Source organism: Nelumbo lutea, chromosome 1, assembly GCF_056320005.1.
Source record: "Nelumbo lutea isolate HS-2025 chromosome 1, American lotus-T2T, whole genome shotgun sequence".
Taxonomy (NCBI): domain Eukaryota; kingdom Viridiplantae; phylum Streptophyta; class Magnoliopsida; order Proteales; family Nelumbonaceae; genus Nelumbo; species Nelumbo lutea.
The window spans coordinates 67945218-67965024 of record NC_142684.1 but is presented as its reverse complement, the minus strand read 5'-3'; the positions used below and the strand labels follow the sequence as shown (position 1 = coordinate 67965024).

The window sequence follows — 19807 nt, the reverse complement described above, 5'->3', positions numbered from 1 at the left end:
TAAGAACAAAGACTAATCTTGTACTCCCTGTATGCCAACCCGTAAGCATTTGTAAATAAACGTCCATCCTGTTTGGGTTGGCTTTGGTTGAGCTACGTTGGTTGGGTGACTTCAGAGAAACTACCCAAACTAGTTTCACCAGTAGAAAGTTGGGCCCTGTTTGGCAATGTTTCCACCTGCTCTTGTTCTTTTAAAAATTCCTATTCCAGAACGAGAACTTTATTTTTTGTTCTTTAGGAGTAACAGATACGTTTGGTAAATTGTTTTTTGAGAACGAATTTTCTACAGAAACAAAAATAGCATTTGGATATGAAACTATTTCTTAACATCAGTTTTGCAAATCCACCCACATTAAGCCTAAAATTAATCATAAAAAATACATCGTAATCATAGCAATGTCTTCATGTTGCAACACCTAATCCTTGATCCGTTCATAACACATAACAAAGGACAATCTTCATGATATTCAACATATAACAAAAGATATAATAAAACACAATGATGCGATTAGAGAAGAAACCCACCCATTCAGCATAACATATAACCATAAATGGGATTAGAGAAGAAATCACACTCATTCAGCATAACATATAACAAATGCAAACAAAATAATATAAGAAAAACGATTTTAGATTGATGAGATTAAAACTCATCTTTGTGATGGGAGCACAAATGATTTTAGGTGAATCTGGCAAGAGAAAAGGTGAGTTTAAAACAAAGCACATGATACAAAACCATGTTCTTGGCTGGCAATGCCGTTGGTTCTTTCTATCGTTTGCTCGCCATTTGGTTGGAGCTAAGGGAGTCCCTTCTTCCTTTGAGATTTGTAGCTGTAAATTGGAGGAGTTCACTATCAAACAGAAATGCTTGGTAGGGCTTCTTTCTATCATTTAGTGTGAAATACCCAAATTACCCCTTATCTCATGTTGGAATCATTAACACGTGTTCGTTAATAGGGGTTAACATCGTGGGAATCGCACGATCCTTGGGAATGCGTTCTTTGGGAGCATCGATTTTTCACTCCCAAAGAACACATTCTTTGTGTGATGTTCTCATGCGAGAACATCTTTTTATTTTTTTTATTTTTTGTTTTTCTTGTACCAAATGTGTTTTTGCTTTGTGAAAAAACTAGGAATGCTCACGTAATGCTGCCAAACAAGGCCTTGATTTCTCAGCCCAACCAATGTTTTTTGCATTTGGCTTTCAAGGGTAAGAAATAAACATAGCTTCATCACTATGGGCTATGGGAAAGCCCTCCCTAATGTGCACGTAATGAAACATGTTTTACCATTATATGCCTATATGGTTTTGCTTTGCCATGCTTGACTTGATATGTGGCCCAGCAAGCTTGGCCCTTACCTATTGTTGTACCTTGTCTTAAATCTGTGCTTGATTGGTGACGAGGAGCGGTTTGGCCCTCCAGTGAAATTACACCATGTGGCACCATCAAACTGTTGTATAACACCTTGGTGTCACGTAGGCAGTGACATGTCTGCACCTAGCTAGATGGATTCACCTCGAAGTATCCTCAAACACATTTCAGGCGCCCAACATCACCTCGACTAGGGATGGCTTTAGGGGGCGTACAAGCCACGGTAGGATCTGACCAAGGACCTTGGCAAGAGGGGTGACATCCCTTCGAAGACTGATTGACCAAATCGAGGTGAGGTGGTGGTCCACATTATGTGGCGACCAATTTCTGCTCATATTACTTATCATCTTTGAGTCCTCTAGGATCACATTGCCCGACCAATGAGGCTGATTTCCATGCTACCTGCTTCGAAGATAACCAGATAAGCCTTATCGCTATCCGCATAAACCACCTTCAAGTAGACCTGTTCATGGGTCAGGTAGCCTAAAGGCCCATCCTAGTTGCGGTTGTGCTTGGACAATATTATTAGTCTCATGGGCCCGGGCCTAGGCTCAGGATTTCACATAAAAGCTCAACCCAAGCCCGGCTCGGCCTGACAATATTATATATTAAGATATATAATAATTAATAATATATATTATAAAAAATGTTATAAAACACATATTATTATTTTTCTAAATCCTAACCCTAATTCTTCTCCTTTGATAGTCTCCCTCCTTCAACCTGTTCGAACTTGGAAGAACTTGGAAGTTTCTTCTCTTCCACATCAGCGTCAACAGTACTTGTTGGATCATCTCTTTCCACAAGTAATGATTGATGATTAGCAACCAGTGAGTGGCGGACAGAATCATCTCTCCGGCGAGGTCCCATTCTCTATCTCTTTGGTTCCCCCTAATCTCTGTGTATTCAAACCAAAGGTGACATCCCTAATCCCCGTTCTGCAACAACTCTAACAACAATGACACTTTGGCAACCACAAACTACTCCATCTCTCTCTCTCTCTAGCAATCATAGCGGCACTCTGGCATCCCCATTCCTAATTCATGTCGGGCTTCAGGCTTGGACTCGGGCCTCAGGCTTTTATGAAGGTTGGTCTCGGGCCTAAGATCTAGGCCCAATGGTTGGGATAGGCTTAGGCTCGGGCCTGAATATATATGTTGATAATAGGTGAAAGACCACTAGCTCGAGCCTAGCCTAACCCGGCCCATGAATAGGTCTATCTCTGAGTGTGGCTGGCTGGTAAGCCACATCCTCCTAGAGATCTCAGACGCGCTACGCGAAGCTCACGACTACTTGTGCCTATATAAAGGCGTCCCCTTCAACCAGAGGAGGTATGTGTGATTTACCTCTCAGAACTCTCTTGTTCTCTTGCTTCCCAGCATCCATAATTACTCTTTGTCTTCTCTATAATTTAAGCATCGGAGTGCCCATCCCAGGTAAAGCACCCCGGGTACTCTGACTGTTTTCTTGCAAGGTTGATCTCATCCGTCAAGCTTTTGAACTATCCTCTAGTAGGAAACACTAGATCGTGCGCCATCAATTGGGTTGATAATTGGTGTTGCCACCCCACTCATAATCCTCAAAAGCAATTCAAGTTAGTAGAAGTCCTAACTCTTGAGACTGTGTGACTCAAAGATGTTCATGGGTCGGGCTTGGGTTTGATTTTGCCAAAATGTGTATAGGCTGTCTAAAAAGTCCGAACCTAACACAGTATAAAGCCAGGCCCGAAGTCCGGTCAATGCGCATATCTACTCGCAAAGAATTCAAGTGATACAAGAATCTGGTTGAACGGAATAGTGAATACTTGACAATTCATTTGGACGGTATAAAACAGAAACCTACTGGAGATCCAAAGTTGATAACTTTGATACTGTGAACCTTAAAGACTGTTTGGTTTGGAGGAAAAAGTAGGGTAAGGAAGGAACATATAGCCTAAGGGGTCGTAGTAAAAGATGGAGTTGCCACCGAACCTTTTTTCTTTGGCGGGCTGTTGTCATTGGACCATGCTTGAAGAACCAAAGTGCAAACTGCAAATTGTACAACCTGGCCTATGATCTCTCTGTCATGTTCTTGTTATTGATAAAGACCGTCTTCACCAATGTCCTGTAACTGGGGTAAGGAATAGAGTATATTAGGCTAAGACCCACAAACCCCATGCCGGACCGGTCCTCAACGCAAAACCCAGGCCTAGACGCAGAAATTTACAAGGCAGGCCAGGGTGGGCTGGAAATGATCACCTAAAAGGGCCGGCACTTGCACATTGTGGGTAGGAATGGCAACGGGGCGTGTTCGGGGCGGGGATTACACTCTCCATCCCTGACCCCGACCCCCATCCCTGTCCCCGATCCCCGACGGGGAAGGAATCCCCCCTCCATCCCCCACCATCCCCGAATTCCCCATTTATTGAGAGAAAGACTGAGATTGAGAGTATGAAAGACTGAAACTAAGAGAGAGAGAGAGAGAGAGAGAGAAAGAGAGAGAGAGAGAGAGAGAGAGAGAGAGGACGGTTGTGAGAGTTTAGGTAGATGATGAAAGAGAGTCCGAAGGGTGACGACAACGGTGACAGGGACGGCGGTCGGCAATGATGACGAAGGTTGAAGGGAGATCTTTGTTCTGAGTATCTCTTCTCTCAGTTCTCTAGCCTTTGTCGAGACTCGAGACTCAAGTATCTCTTCCTCTCCTCTGTCCGATGTCTGACGGGTGAGTGGGCAGTGGAGACAGTTAGCAACGACTGTCGGCGGTCGGTGGTCGACAAATAGGTGACGAAGACGAAGCTAGGGTTTACTAGTTTAGTCGCCTCTCTTGTCTCTTCTATCCGACTTTCGAAGACTGGTTTAGTTGAAGGGTTATCTTCAAATGTTTATGTTTTACTGTTTTACGAATAAATTAATAATTCTTATAATTATATAATATATATATGTATATATAATATAATTTATAATTATAATATTAATAAGGGGCGGGTTGGCGTGGGGATTGCATTCCCCATCCCCGACCCCGACCCCGCCAAAGTGTCCCCATATCCGACCCCGTCGGGTCGGGGATCCCGGGTACCTGTCGGGGACGGGGAAAATTGCCACCCCGGGCTTGTCACTTGGATCTGACGGAGAAGCTTCGATGTCGCTAATCGCACATGTTCAGTTGGAATTCCTTTGATGCCCAGATCCAAGATTATTCCGGCACGAACTTGTTGACAATGATACCAATCCAACGGCCTCCATTGTTAGGAGCATTGTCACTATGATGTCCCCACTTCCTCTCGGCTCTCGCACTCGCTCCACCCCAAAGCCAAAGATGGACCGTTGATGTCACAGTCACAGATTCGATCCCTCCACAGATTCAGCTCTTACCAAGTCCAAGCTCCCAAATTTCTTTTCTTTTTCTCTCAACAAATCGTAATCTCATCTTAGTTGGATTAACAAATCGATCGAAAGTGAAACAGGAAAAGGAAGACAACAAGTTTATAGTCTCTCCATCATGTGTTCATAAAAACGCTCTGAAAGACGTAATCCCCCGTGTTTTTAGATAATTTAAGAATGGCAGGAATATCTCTTTTACTGGATCTTTGGAGGAAGAACATTGCACTTTCGAGCCAAACCCTACATTCGTCCGGGTTATTCTCAGCTACTGTCGCTGCTTCCGCTGCTGCTGCTTCTGTTGGAGCAGCAAGGCCTTTTGCTTCTAGATTTTTGTTCCGGTAACCTTTTCTTCTCATATTTCTACTATATGTTTCTCCCCATGTTATCGCTCCGAATTTATCCCTATCTTTCGTACAACTGTAATTTTGTGGCTTGATTGAGTATTAGGGCATTACTGACTGACCTTTGCTTTTCCCTGATCAATCCTTTTGTCGATCTCTTAATGCACTTTTAGTGATATATATCATAGATTGCATCAGAAGCAAATTTGGCTTTACAGCAATTGGGTGTTCATGGTTATTAGTGAATGAATTTGCTGCAATATGCACCAATTGACAAGCAAACCGAATTATGTTCTCTCATTGGGGTTTAGAATTGTAGTAGTTTAGCTTTAGATCTTGATTTGATGCAAGGTTACTTTTACTGGGTGATCCATATTATCTTAATGTTAACGATATTTTTGTTCTTGGCATTTACTCCGGTGGCTTGCATATTTATCCTATTGCTGTATAATTTGTAACCAGTATTACAACTCATCAATTTGTTTTAATCTGAAGTTCCAATCTTAGTACTGTTTACTCAACGTTTGATTTCTAATAGACTGTGGTGTTTCTTTGCTTATCATGGGTCAAGTTGCTTGCAATGTGCACCTTCAAAACAGAAAACCTTACACCATTAGCATTTATTGGTCTTTATCTGGCCTTTTCCAGCCACCAGATGGTGGGAAAAATGTATAAGTGAACTGTGTATAATATAAAGTTCAAATAAACAAGAGGTGTTCTTATCTATTTGCATGGCTGAGATCTGAATGAATAACTTTCTTTATTTTTTCCCATAAAGTAGATAATTCTACAATCTTAAAATAAAATAAACAAGAAATATATTTGTATGTTTTAATGACTGAAGTGTGATCCAATCACTTTCTTTTGAAGTGATTTTTGCGCCCTCTTCAGATAAATCCTTTTGGTGTTCGATCTCTAAGGATCTCTAGTAAGTTTGAACTTGCAAGACTCAATGGTGAACTACCATGACATGGACCTTTGCTCTTAACTTCAAAAGGGAAATGAAGAACTGTCCCCAAAGCACTTGAAATTCAAAGAGAAATGATGTAAGAAATTAGATGCCTTTTGGAGATCTTGGGTGAGAATTGAGAAAACTTCAGACTCCATATGAATTGTGACAAATGGCACAGAAGTCATTCTTGTATAGTGTGAAGGGTTGTCTCATCTGTTCTGTTTAAAAATGCATTTTCTCTACATTTTGGACTTTGGTGCCTTTATTTAATGAACACAAGTCTACTAATTAAGGAATCGCTACCAATATCACAGCACTGCTACATGACCACTGAAATCCATCTAAACTCTAAACCATATCTAAGATGCATGGGTATGTAGCAGATTTCAACAATTACACCATGTACGTGTATAACTTATAAGTTATAAGACTCATTTGTGGAGAAAGTGGGGAGAAGTGGCTGCAACCCCCCCCCCCCCCCCCTCAACAACACACACACACACACACACACACACACACACACATGAACAACCGAAAGAAATACTTATGGTCCAGATTTGTGGAGAAAAAGTTATAACAATTTTGAACACTGAAAATAAATTTCCTAGGGAGGAATTAGCTTTACGGAAAAGAACAATTACTGCCAAATGGTTGGGTCTCCAGGCCCTCCACACGTATTAATTCATTCTTTGCAGTTAGCTTTAGAGAGGAATTAGCTTTATGGAATATCTAGAAATGGTTGGGCCTTCAGACTGCTTACTTAATTCTATGGGTTTAGCTTTTGGAAAGACCTCAGAAGAATTTATGGTGATTATTCTCAATTGACTGATTTGAGGGTGGAGATGGGGCTTAATTGAATTTTGAGAAAACAATGGGGTGGTTATTTATAAGCTTTGCTCTTTGTTGTATAGGCTCTGTAGAGTCTCTACTCAAGTGGGGAGAACATTTCTGATTTCTTCACAATTTAAGGGAGAACCGCAGAAGAGTCACTAGAAATCATATGTCTCTATTGAATATGGAAATCACTGAATGCATTTTTTGTTCCTAAGGCTCCACTTGGAAGGAGTACAAATACAAATATATAGAGTGCAAAACCTTGTATTTTGTATTATTTTGTATATATCTATGCTGTACATATTTGTATTTGTACTCCTTCCGAACTGAGCCTAAGGCCTTGCAATGCAATTTCATTTGCACTGGTGCAAAAGCACGGGAGTACAAATTCTGATTTTTTTTTTTTTTTTTTTAGGTTTTACTTTGTTTTGTAAAATGAAATCTGAAGCCAAAGGAAAATTCAAAACAAAAGTAAACTAGAATTTCCACTCTACAGTCTACACTCGTATGCATTTGTACTAGTATAAATTAAATTGCACTGCAAACAAATTGAGCCTAAAGCTTGAATATATTCTTATTTATCCTGATTTGAGGGATGGTTTGTGGTGGAAAGGGCAGGACTCAAGGGAGGTTCTCTATCAGGTTGTTCTTCATAGCTCTTGCTAGAGGTGTCACTAAATAAATTGATTATAGTTGCATATGGGGCAGAAGGGTGCTTCTTCTTGTGGAAGCTTTTATGTGGTGTCTCTTAGAGCTCTTCAGTTCCCTTTTTAGGTCTTGGTCTTGTCTTTCTTCTATTTAGGAAGCAATTCTGTTTTGGACTTATATTTCTTGGGATGCTATCTTGTAGTCTATGGTTCCTTTTGCCATTTGTTGAGCAGTTTGGAATGAGCCACGGGTGTTTGAAAATCCTGAATGTCTTTTGTGTCATTGTGTTGATGTTTGCAAACTCTTGATGGAATGGGGCCTTGTTAACTGTGAGTTTAGGGGGATGAGGCACAGGCTTTTGTTTATATATTGTGTGATGTGTCATGTTTTGTTTTTTATTTCTTTTTTTTTTTGGGGGGGGGGTGTACCATAAAATACTGGTTTGTGAGCTTTTTTTTTCTGTAAATCTTATGAACACTATTAACCATTAACAATTTTTTTATTACTTTTAAAATACCTAAATAAATTATAACCAATAAAAAACCTTAATAACTTATAAGATTCACCGTGAAAACTTGTCTTGAGAGGGGGACTTTTCTCATACCTCACAATGACACTAATGAATGCCTTTTATTTTTCTTCAGTTAATCTAAGTTATAGTTTTCTGTCATTTCTTGATCTGTTAGCTTGTAAAGAATTTGATGATTAGCATGGGATATTTTTGAAAGTTCTTAGTTACTTATATTTGTAGAACAGTCAAGTTTTGGTTCATTAGTTTTTGGTTATCATCACTTAATGGTAATTTTTTTGTTGATCAGCCACCTACTTAGACCATCTTTACAATTTTCCTCGCATTTTCTTATCACTGCTTTACAATGCACTTATCATTTTCTGACCCTTACATCATGTTTCAGTGATGGTGGCATATCAGTTGCATTTTGTGATGCTAATGGGCAATGGGCTGAAGACTATATGTCCAATCTACAAACTGCTTCTGGAAAATTTTTTCAGCATGATTCAATTAAATACCAAACCAAGGAATACCCAATTGAGCAAAAGCCTCTATTCTCAGCCTTTGGACTGAGGTCCTTTGCAATGACTTCCTTGAGGTCCTTCTTGGTTTTCTATTTGCCTCTTTTGGAACCTCATTCCAACTTAAACGAGGATGATGAGGATTTCTTACAGGACACTCCAGAAGAGAATCATGTAGACTTGGTTACTCCCTTCAAAAAATCTGTCAAGCAGATCCTACGTGAGGTTAATATCTTATCAATTTCCTTCCTTTTGTGCTATAGTGGATTTTTTTGGGTATTCAAGGATAAGCATGTATTGTAATTGTGCATTGTTTTTGCTGACTGTTTTTTTCCTATCAAAAACAACCAAGTCCTACAAGAAGTTTCAGACATTGAAAAGGTTTTGTTGCTGGGTTCCAATGCAATGACTTTTATGTATTGCATGAATAGAAGGCCATGCATGGCCTAGTGGGACTTTTATCCAATTTGAGTGGGTTTGTCTTGTTCATATTCATGTTAATAATTGGCTTCTGATTATGTTAGTAATCAAAAAGATTATGTAGGACTTACATTAAGACTTGATAGCGTTTTGGAGGTATGAAGATCCTCAAATTAGTTATGTCTTCTTATTAATTGAGTTACAAGTTGAACTTTGATAGTAGCTTATAATGGTGACAGATCTTTGTACTTATGAGCAGAATATAATTTTAAAGTGCAACTAATGTTGCGAATGTATATTTGAATTGCAAAATCATTTATATTTACCACTAACAGATTATAAAAATCATGAAAGGAACCTTTAAATTTAATAATTCTTTTGGTACTTTAAGGCATCATGGGTTTCTCTGACTCCTTTGGTTTACAGGGCTAGACTACATAAAAAAGGCCATTACCCAATGTTGGTTCCAACCATCTGGGTTTCTCTGTCTCCTTTGGTCGCTCTCAAACTTGAACCCGCATCCTTGAACTTGCCAGCCTAAGATTTTACCATTACACCAAGTAATGGCCAGACTATATATGCGGACATAATTTGGCGTATACCTCAGAGGCATCCACACCTCCAGTGTACACCTTACAGTGTTTTGACTGTGCCTCGTCTGGAGATTCTCATCTAGGCATATATCTCAAAATACCTTTTAAAAGTTAAAACATTGGTTGGTCCCAGTTACCTGGGTCTTGGGAGGGATGCACTATATATGGACCTAACCTTTGGCAGTTTTTGCACAAAGTGATTGCTCCCAGAATGCATTTATGCATCTGGGTTTCTTTATTAAATTAATAACTCAGTATCTTATAATATTTTTTGTTCTCACATGATTTTTTATTCTTTTAATAATTTAATTGATGACATCATGGACCCTTGGGTTGACCTAGTTATCAGAAAATTGACTTTTGATCAGACTCCTTTGTAGACATGTGAAAGGACCTTCTATCTCATAGAATTGATGAAATCACAGGACTACAAGGTGAAATGGGATACCCATAGGGAGAGTTACATTTCTTCTTAGTTGATTTCTAGTGGCTTTGGGGTAACAGAAGAAATGATTTCTTTTCTCAACTCGTTAGCATCAAATGACGAAATTGAAAAGGCTAATGAAATTTTCTTCAAGGGTATCAGACACAAGGTAAGTAATGGAACTTGTATTTGGTTTTGGTTGGATGAGTGGTGTAATGATAGGGCCCTAGATGAGAGCTTCCCATGCCTCTTAGAGTTTGCCGAAAACAAAGAATAGCAAGGAACTTGGAATGGGACAGAAACTCGTATATGTGGATTTCCAAGTTTCTTTTTTTTTTGGAGCAAAGTATGTGGATTTCCAAGTTCTGGAGGAATTTACTTGATTATGAAGTAAAGGAATTAATAAGAGATAATGTCTGCAATATAGAGCAAGAAGACAAATAAGAAACACAATTAAGTTGGGGAATCAAGATCACTTCCAAAACCCAAAAAACTGGGATTTTTTATGCCTTACCAATATTAGCCTAGCCATGGTCTCACCCTCCCCCACTCAATAATATAAAAATAAAAGATTTAAGGTCTTGATTGTAGCAAAGTGGTAAAGGCAGTATTTTGAGGTGGTTGCCAATAAGGTTGTTCAGTGTCCATGTTTTAGGAGACATGTCAATGGTTAGGAAGCCATCCTTGATTGCTTTATTAGGAAGAAAAGGGAAATAAAGTTACCTTGACCCATAATTGAGTTTTTTTTTTTTAATTTCTAAATGAGGAAAATGGGGGAATTAAAATAACCACAACCCTAATTGATCTCTCTCTCTCTCTCTCTCTTACACTCTCTTGATTGGTTTACAAGGAAAAAAGGGGGAAATAACCACAATCTCAATTAGGGTTGTGGTTACTTTATTTCCCCTCTTTCTCATAAACCAATTAAAAAAAAATTAGTAAGCCAGTCTTGTGTATAACTTTTGGAGGGGTTCCAGGGCCTGAATTTAGATGACTTTAATGATTGAAACAATTTTATCTGTACACATCACAATTTGCTGTACATGAGTCATACTAGTCAGACTTTAATCTTTCCGTATATTGGGTTCTGGCTCTCCTTTCATACTTTTTATTAGTGCAAAAATACTGTCCTTGTAGAAAAGGAAATATTGACTTATCACTTTAATATTGCCTTCTAAAAAAGTAATGTACAAAAACTTCCTTCAATTGATTTATTATTTAATGTTATTGTTACATAGGGGCTAGTGCTTGATGCAATGGTAAAATCTTGGGATGACAAGTATAAACCCGGCTTTCAGTATGTCAGTGATCATTTATGCCAAAAGAAAAAAAAAAGCAAAAACCTGGATCCTGCATCCAGCCTACCCCTCTCAAAACCCTGGATGGCCTGGGGCTCTGAACCATCATTGGGTACTGGCCTTTATGTAATGTATTTACTTGCTGGGATATTTCATGTTTCTGCTGATTAAAATTATTGATCACCAACCATGCTTGTAAATTTTTTAGTATCATTCTACTGTTTGTTGACTTGTATGTTGTATCTGAATGCAGACTACGGTTATAACAACCAGACGTGTACTGGAAAGACTTGCTGTGCATTATGTTTCACAACGAATGGCATGGAAATTTCTCAAGGGTACTTTTTCTCTACTATTTTACAATGTGTTGTTTAAAATATTGTTTGAATTATTACTCATACTAAGATAAAGTAATGTTTTTCTTTCTTTTTTTGGTTGGTAATAGTTGTTTTTTAATTTGGGGAAGTCAGATATTCCACAGTAAATTGGTTCATAGGGAACTCTATTTCCTGGTGTAGCAACTTGTGTTTTTATTTATTTCTTTTTTCTTCAGTAATGTATATTTCCAAATCTGCTTCAAGTTTAGTTAAAAGCAGTTTTTGCTGGCAAGTTGAAAAAAAATTGATTTATTTATTTGTTCATGTGATCCACGGATTCGGCCAGTAAGTTTGGACCTTCCCTGTTTTCTTCTCCACAGTTAAATATAATGTTATTGTTATGTGCTGATTGTTATTACCATATCAAGGGAACTGATGTGAGTAAATGTTTGTAGATATGCCCAAATCAGCCAAGCGCAAGGCAGTAAGGGGGATGCCGACTTTTGTTTACTTATATAGTGTCAGTAGAACAACTTTCAGAGGTTGACTTTTATCTGATGAATGTTTTCCACCCCCATGGTTGATTGCTTGAAATGTAACTTCAGGGTCTCGTGCACCTCTTTGTTTCTATTTAACAGGACACTTGCTTGGAGTTGTAGCATCATGGCTTGTTCAAATTGGAATTGAGATATATAAATGCTTTGCTCATATGACCAATAGAGAGGAGGCTGATAAAGATACCAAAGAAGAATTTCAACTTCTTGGTAAAAAGATCTCCTGTACCACTGTCAAGTGTGGTGCATCCTTAGTTTTTGCATCTATTGGAGCTGGGATTGGTTCCACTCTTTTCCGTCCGTCATCTGGGCAATGGATTGGTAAGCACATTACTCTGTTGTTATTATTGATGATGTTGTTGTCTCAATTTTCTAGCTAATAAATTACAGCATTTTCTTCACTGCAGGCTGTGCTGTTGGGGACTTGGTTGGACCCATATTTGTAACATTTTGTTTTGAAAAGGGGCTACAGCTGGACCTCTAGAGTTGATGGATTTGGTTTCTGACATATTCTTCATGCTTGCTTCAAAAAGAGACTGGGATACTTTGCGAAATTCAAATCTCCAACGAACAAGGTGCTATTTTTGTCTGGAATTTTACCTATAGCAGGCATTAGTGGGGGCAACTGGGCAAGGTTCCCCAACCCCCATTGTATTTCCCTTGTTCAACAACATATCGGTTTTTTGATTATCTAAATTACCGTCAAGAATCAGCTGTATGCATCCACGGGTGCAGAAAATGTTTCTTCTGTTTTTCAAATTGATTTACGGAACACACTTTTATTTTTTTCTTTTAATCCTTTGAATCACCCTGTTGCTATTTCGACGTCCCTGTGAATGCTTTCCTGCAGTTAGATGATATTTCTAATTCTACATGTACCAGTTCATCTGTGTTGGTTGTTTCTTATCAAGGTTAGAAGTATTGGTATCTAAAGAGAGTTGGGCAATTTTAAGATGGTAAGAGGTGGCAAAATGGATGGGTTGGGTTGGGTGAGGGTTGAGTATCAACCCACCCACATTGACCCTCTGACCCATTATTGACATGTATCGGCTCATATTGGCCGATATATATCGTTCTGGCACCCCAATGATACACCCCTACAGTGGGTGTACCGGTGGTCTGACCGGTTCAGGGTGTGGCGAAGACCTAAACCAGCTCCCCCGAACCAGTTGGCAAAAAAAATAAAACCACCAAAAGGAGTATCGATTCGCCTGATACGCCCATACCGGCCTATCAGGCATATCAATATTTTGAACCTTGATATTCATTGGGCCTTAGTGGGTCACACCCTAACCCACCCATATGACCCACTAATCTAAGGCAAATGTTAAGAAAACACAAATATTTAGTGAAACAAAAATACAAATATTAAGAAAATTATTGAAAAATGCCAATATTAATAAAAACACAAAAATTGCAAAAATAAAAAATAAAAAACACAATTAATATAAATTTGGAAGAAAAATGGCAATGATAAAATTAAAAAAAAAACATGTACTATTTTTAAAAAAGTTGCAATTGCATAAAATACCTAAGTTGACAAAAAATCAAAATTAATTATATACTTCAACCCAAAACTTGTGGAAAAACAAAAAATGATAAAATACAAAAAAAATATTGTTCAAATAAGCATGGTTCAAAATATTGATACGTCCAATACGCCATTATGGGTGTATCGGGTGAATCAATACTCCTTTTGGTGTTTTTTTTTTTGCCAACTGGTTCAGGGGAGCCAGTTTAGGTCTTTGCCACACCCTGAACTGGTCAGGCCACCGATACACCCACTGTAAGGGCGTATTGGTGGGGTGCCAGAATGACACGTTACAAAAAAGCAAAAAAGAAAAACACAAGTTATACGAAGATACATAAATTGCAGCAAATGTAAAAAATACAAAAAAAAAAAGTTATATGAAAATACATAAATTAGCATGCCAATTTAATCAGGTGATAGATAAACCTAGCCAGTGGGGATGCCACAACAGCTCTAGAATTCAATTAGAAAAATCCAAAGCCTCTAGATTTTTTATGTTGTCGGTGAAAAGAAACTATAGACTATAGTCCTGTATTCTTGGGTTTGAGTTGTATGCATAATCTAGGTTACAGGTACGGGCCTTTGTAGCTTTCGGTGAGCGTGGCTTTCCCAGTTAAACCAGGATGTTCATTGTATGTATAATTGGGTTGGATTTGAATCCTGTCAGATCTGATCTAAATTCGATTGAATCGAAGCTTTTCCAATTGGATTGGAGTTCTGTCAGGTATTTGTATTTACTCTGAGTCTGTTTCACCCATCTTTGGAATACAAGAAGCAAAATTGGTTTTTGGGACCCAAATTCAATCCTTTAACGAGGTTTTTTATTGGAGAATAGACTAATTGGTCAACAAGTGGTTCATTTGGAATGGTCCATAATCTTACTATTATTTCAACAAGGCATTAGAGTTGTTATGTCGTATGCAGGATCTGGGAAATGCAAGTGGCTGTGACTTGTGAGAGAATACTGGATTGGACCGGTTTGGATTGGAGTTGGTATTACATAACACACGTTAGAGTACAGTTTGCAGGTAAGGGTGTCAATGGACCGGTTTGGATGGGACCCCGTCCAGTACAAAATTAATTTAGAGCATTGGACGGACATGCAAGACATATTGGATTGGATCAATTCGGTCTAAAATATTTGTTAGATTGGATTGGACCTGGTTCTTTTCTAACAAATTTATATTGGATTGGATTAAACCAATATCTGATCTATTGATATGAGATAAGAATATAGTGTCAATGGACCAGGTTTGGGTTGAAACCAATCTAAATCAAAATGAATTTAAGCAGATTGGACGGTCTAGATATTGAATTGGACCGGTCTAAATTGGTTCAAAATATTCATTAGATTGGATTGGACCTGGTTCATTTGTAATAGACTCACATTGGACTGGACCAGATTGGACCAAATCCAGTCCAATTGACACCCCTATTTGCAGGTAACCATGGGTGGGAAATGGAAACATAGTAGAGTGCAAATTGAATTCGAATTTGATTAGAAAATTTGATCATTAGAATTTGACTGATTTATTATTTTAGATAATACTAAATATACAAAATAATATGTAAATGTATATAAATTATTTATAAAATTTAATATTATATATAATATATAAAATATTTAAATGTTTTATATATTATATATAAGAATTAAATAATCAATCGAATTTGAATTAGGTCATATCCGAATTCGATTTGATTACTTAGGGGTGTTCTTTTTTAGGATTTTGAGAGGGGGGAAAGTTGACCAATGGGATTTAGGTTCCCATTGACTAAGAATCTCATGTTCATTTTTTGTGGGGACTAGGGAAAGTTTATTTTCCTAGGTATCACTTACCTGAGTAAGTGATACCCATCTCCTAGGTGGGAAAGTTGCTAACACTTGAATGGGACAAAAAATGCTCCTTTTAATAATGGATTTTTATGGGTAAAATGGTCATTACCTTATTTACTCAGGAAATAAAAGAACATGGGTAAATGCATTTACCCGGTTTAAGTGTTTCCCAGGAAAAACTTGCCTAAGTAATTGCATTTAATCGGGCAAGTAACTTATTGAAAAGCGAACGGGGCCTTAAATCAAATGGTATGGATAGGATATTTGAATTCAATTGATTATCCAAATTTGATTTGATTATGGTGATGTTTGGTATCAATGATGATTTCTTGAAAATCACTGCCATGTCGGAACCACATCAGCAGTGAAATTTCTGTTTGATTGACTGATCTTAGTGATTCTTAGGAAATCAGCCAAAAAGCAATTATTGAAATCATCCCTTTTAGGGATCACCTTTCTTGGTGGTTTCCTGATTTATATCTGATTCTGATTTTTTGAGGACAACATGGCATTGAATAATAACTCTAATACAAAAATAATCAGCCCTTGAAAATCAATACTAAACACACTTAAAGCTGATTTTTCAAAAATCGGGTTACATGACAAATGATACCAAAAAACAAATTTTGATGATTTTTCAAAGAATCAATATAATCCTCAAGGAGGAATCGTCATCCATGCCAAACATATGTCAAATCTCAAATTAAAAATTGAAGTCTCAAATACCTTACCATGGAGAGCCTCGTATACATGGGTTTGCCATAAAGAATAAAATGTGACCATCAGACTTGTTCACTGAAAACAGGACGTGTCTTCAAGTTTCAACAGTAAGTTTTTATTCGAAATCTGGATATGGTGGAGACACACAGGGTTACAACAATAACATCACAACTGCACCCCACAAAAGGAGCCCCATATGCACATCTCAGAATATATTGAGAATATCTCGAATCTGTTCTTCACATAGGGCGGCTCACATGTACATCCTACCATGCATTGGGAATATTTCCCGTATTTGTAAATTATTTTTTAAGGGAGATATTCCCAATGCACTATGGATGTACCTGTGAAGCGTCCAAGTGTGAGGAACAGATCCCTTCCTTTCAAAGTTGTCAATGGGAGATCTTCCCAATACACGATTGCCGTATGCTGTTGAGCGTTCGTGGGGCGCAGATGTGAATTCCCCAACAATTAACCCCAACAACCATTGCAACAAAGGACAAGGGATATACGGTTGGCACTTATTACTTGCATGTTCAGGATTCAATTCCCTCTTTCAGTTCGACAAACAAGTTGACCCCAGCGTCTACGCTCCAAACAAATAATCGGCTAGAGAGAGCCTACAAACAAGCCATTGCCCAAGAAACAAATATACAAACAGTTTGTTATACATCACTTTGATACTTTTTCCAGTTGTTGTTTTGTTGTTTTCTCCTGTACAGCTGCACTGGAAGATTGGTTTGTTTTGGTAAAAGAAGAGAAACCATCCTCCATTCTTCCTAGTTCATCATACTATCATAGTAGCGGAGTTGTGACCCCGGATGGCTTTTTACTTGTCGCATTAAAGATTAAACCCAAAGAAGAGCAAAAACCGGGGTTCCACTTCTACGGTTCGGCCAGAACAGAAGCCGGGTGGAAGGAGGGAGATGAGAGAGAGAGAGAGAGAGAGAGAGAGAGAGAGAGAGAGAGCTCAATCCCAGATCATGACGACTGCAATCACCCCGATTCCAGTCAACACGGCGAAGAACTTGTGGAAGGGCGTGTCCACCAATGTGGGATTATGGGGTGTGTAGCCCTTGGCCAGCAGATGGTTTATGGAAACGTAGATGAAGACACCACAGGCCAGACCCATGGATATGGCGTAGATCCAGTCTGCAACTGGACCTTCTGTTGTGGCATCTATCACTATCCCGATGGCCACTCCTATGGGGCTTGATATGGCGAAGGCAAACGCGTAGGCTGCACATGATACCAGGGGACGATCCGGGATCATCCGCAGCAGAGCTATTCCCATGGCGATGGCTGCGAATATCTTGTGCAGGCTGACCGTCCATAAAGCCCTCCAAGCATCTGCTTTATTCTCTGCAACCCCAATTGAGATTCCTTCAAACACAGAATGGAAACACAAAGCCACGATTAACAGGATTGTGTCTCCCAGCGAATAAGCAGTTGCGAGGGACGACTTCATCACCTGGTTGTCGCTTTTATTTTCAGCCTGTTTTTCATACAATCAAACATTATTATTATCAGCATTAACAATTACACCATCTTTCTTGGTCAGTAAGTATACTGCTGATGTCTCTGATAATACCCAACAACCAACCTGGAAGTGTGATTGCGAGGTTGTGCCGTTGCTGATGCTTCTGGTGCTAGGTCCTTTCCCATTTCCTGCAACCAACAACAGAGGAATACGATGTATTGATATTTGATGGAAGTGGAGCTGATACGTAATAAACAAACAAAAATAACAACCACTTGACTTGAACCTCTTTTCTTGCCTTCTAAGTTTCAGATTATTCATTCCATCAGTTTGTAAAACAGAGGGGCTTGTTGGCAGAACAGTACATGTCAATGAATTCTCAATGCTCAATTGAAAAATTCTATCTTAAATTCCATTTCTTGTTCACAGAGAATCCATTAAAAAAAAAAAGTAGCAGCAACAATCTCCATCTTCTGGGGATTTCAAGAGTGAGTTCCCACTAAATTTTACAACACCACCACGTAGTCTCTACTACAAACAACTAGAAACCATTTCTTCAAGAATAATCTCCGCGATAAATAAACAATTTAAGCCTGTTTGCTCTTCACTACTATGTACACTACAGAGAAAATAATTCTCGAATTTAACCAAGAGAAAATATTTTTTTTCTAATTCACGAAAAAAACAGAGATGTTTTCATTTTTGTACAAAAAAAAATCAAAAAAATAGTCGACCGCAGATTTGGAAAAAAGGGGCAAAACCAATTGGGAATACTCAATAAGTAAAAAACAACATCAGAAACTGTACCTTGAAGCTCCACATCGCCGTCTCCGTCATTCCTCTGTTTGCTATAAACATGAGAGATGACGCAATCAGCAAACATGGTAAGTAGATAACCAGCGCTTGCGAGCATGAACGCGAAAGGGTACTGTTTGGTGGTAAGATCCTCGAACGTCTCGCTGGAATCACTCAAGAAATGCATCAAGGCCGTTCCCAGAAACACACCACCTGCGAATTGAGTCCCCAGTACAAGAAAGCCTTCATTCCACTTCATGAAGTAGGGGGATATGCCACCTATGAAGGTTCCAATAAAAACAAGTATCAAGCAATAAATCTTGACGATAATAAGGGACTTTGACCGGAGATCGGGCTCCTCCTTTGACGGCGACAGGGTGCTGGCGCCGTCGTCATCATCGTCATGGTGGCCGCCGTGGGCGTAGACGGAGAGGACAGAGACGAGAAGGAGGGAGATGAATAGGTGAAGTCGAGCCATATAAGTGGCTCAGAGTTCAGAGTTCAGACTTCAGAGCATCCAGATGCGAATGAGATGGATAAGGTTTCGAGTCTTCGAGACGTTTAAATAGGGTTAGCGTGTACTAGATGGCTGTGTGTGGCTATGTTTGGTGTGTATTTTGGTTTGTACTGCATGAATCACGAAACAAACAATGAGGGGAGAAGGAGAGAGAAGTACGAGAAGATTGCAGGAATAAAAAAAAAGAAAAAGAAAAAAGTACGACACTTAGAAAAGACGGGACAGTGATTTTAATGACTTGGCAACATCTCCAGTCTCCCGATTATAAATACGGGAGATGTAGCTGTGAGATCGGTGTGAGGCGCCGAAGCAGATCCGGTCTCGATTTTAATGGCTGTGGGTGGATGAGTAACTCGGTGTGGGGGTATGAACAATTGGACATCGAAATCCAATAGGTGGTCGAACCGATTCTTGACTTAAGGTTCAAAGTATTAGAAATGTAAGATGTATTCGAAAGGTAATTTTAAGAAATGTATTAAAATATGCTTTAAAAATATATAGATATGGACAAAAAATTAAGATAAATCTGAATACATTAGAAAATCCAATAAAAAATTCTTAAAAAATATGAATAACAATAAAAATAAGTTTTATGTGATTATAACTAATTTATTTAAATATAAAAACTTTGTTTAATAATTTATATAAAGTATCGGGATATAATTAGTAACCCTTGAAAAATAATGGAACTAAAATGTATGTGTGTGTATATATACTAATATTTATTATATAGATTTAGATAATATTTATTATGTATACAAGTTAATATATATCTTAATTCTT

The 19807-nt window shown here is 38.4% G+C and overlaps 2 protein-coding genes across 2 annotated transcripts; one reads left to right on the top strand and one right to left on the bottom strand.

Annotated features, from left to right (window-relative positions):
• The first annotated feature begins 4640 nt into the window (after positions 1–4640).
• Positions 4641–13018, top strand: LOC148875084 (uncharacterized). Its single transcript, XM_088964141.1, has 6 exons — positions 4641–5069; positions 8421–8763; positions 11527–11611; positions 12046–12132; positions 12229–12465; positions 12552–13018. The coding sequence occupies exons 1-6, from the start codon at positions 4909–4911 to the stop codon at positions 12626–12628; spliced, it is 990 nt and encodes a 329-aa protein (XP_088820267.1). The 5' UTR covers positions 4641–4908; the 3' UTR covers positions 12629–13018.
• A 3723-nt stretch (positions 13019–16741) lies between these two features.
• ZIP11 (zinc transporter 11 precursor) lies at positions 16742–19176 on the bottom strand. The gene is made up of 3 exons (XM_088964140.1): positions 18520–19176; positions 17836–17900; positions 16742–17727 (listed from the first exon to the last, which is right to left on the bottom strand). The coding sequence occupies exons 1-3, from the start codon at positions 18983–18985 to the stop codon at positions 17203–17205; spliced, it is 1056 nt and encodes a 351-aa protein (XP_088820266.1). The 5' UTR covers positions 18986–19176; the 3' UTR covers positions 16742–17202.
• Between the last annotated feature and the right edge of the window lie 631 nt (positions 19177–19807).

Coding starts and splice junctions, on each gene's coding strand:
- ZIP11 (XM_088964140.1), bottom strand. CDS start 18,985: ATGGCTCGACTTCACCTATTCATCTCCCTCCTTCTCGTCTCTGTCCTC. Junction 17,901..18,519: donor CGGCGATGTGGAGCTTCAAG/GTACAGTTTCTG, acceptor TGTTGGTTGCAG/GAAATGGGAAAGGACCTAGC. Junction 17,728..17,835: donor CCTCGCAATCACACTTCCAG/GTTGGTTGTTGG, acceptor TATGAAAAACAG/GCTGAAAATAAAAGCGACAA.
- LOC148875084 (XM_088964141.1), top strand. CDS start 4,909: ATGGCAGGAATATCTCTTTTACTGGATCTTTGGAGGAAGAACATTGCA. Junction 8,764..11,526: donor TCAAGCAGATCCTACGTGAG/GTTAATATCTTA, acceptor ATCTGAATGCAG/ACTACGGTTATAACAACCAG. Junction 12,133..12,228: donor CAGTAGAACAACTTTCAGAG/GTTGACTTTTAT, acceptor TCTATTTAACAG/GACACTTGCTTGGAGTTGTA.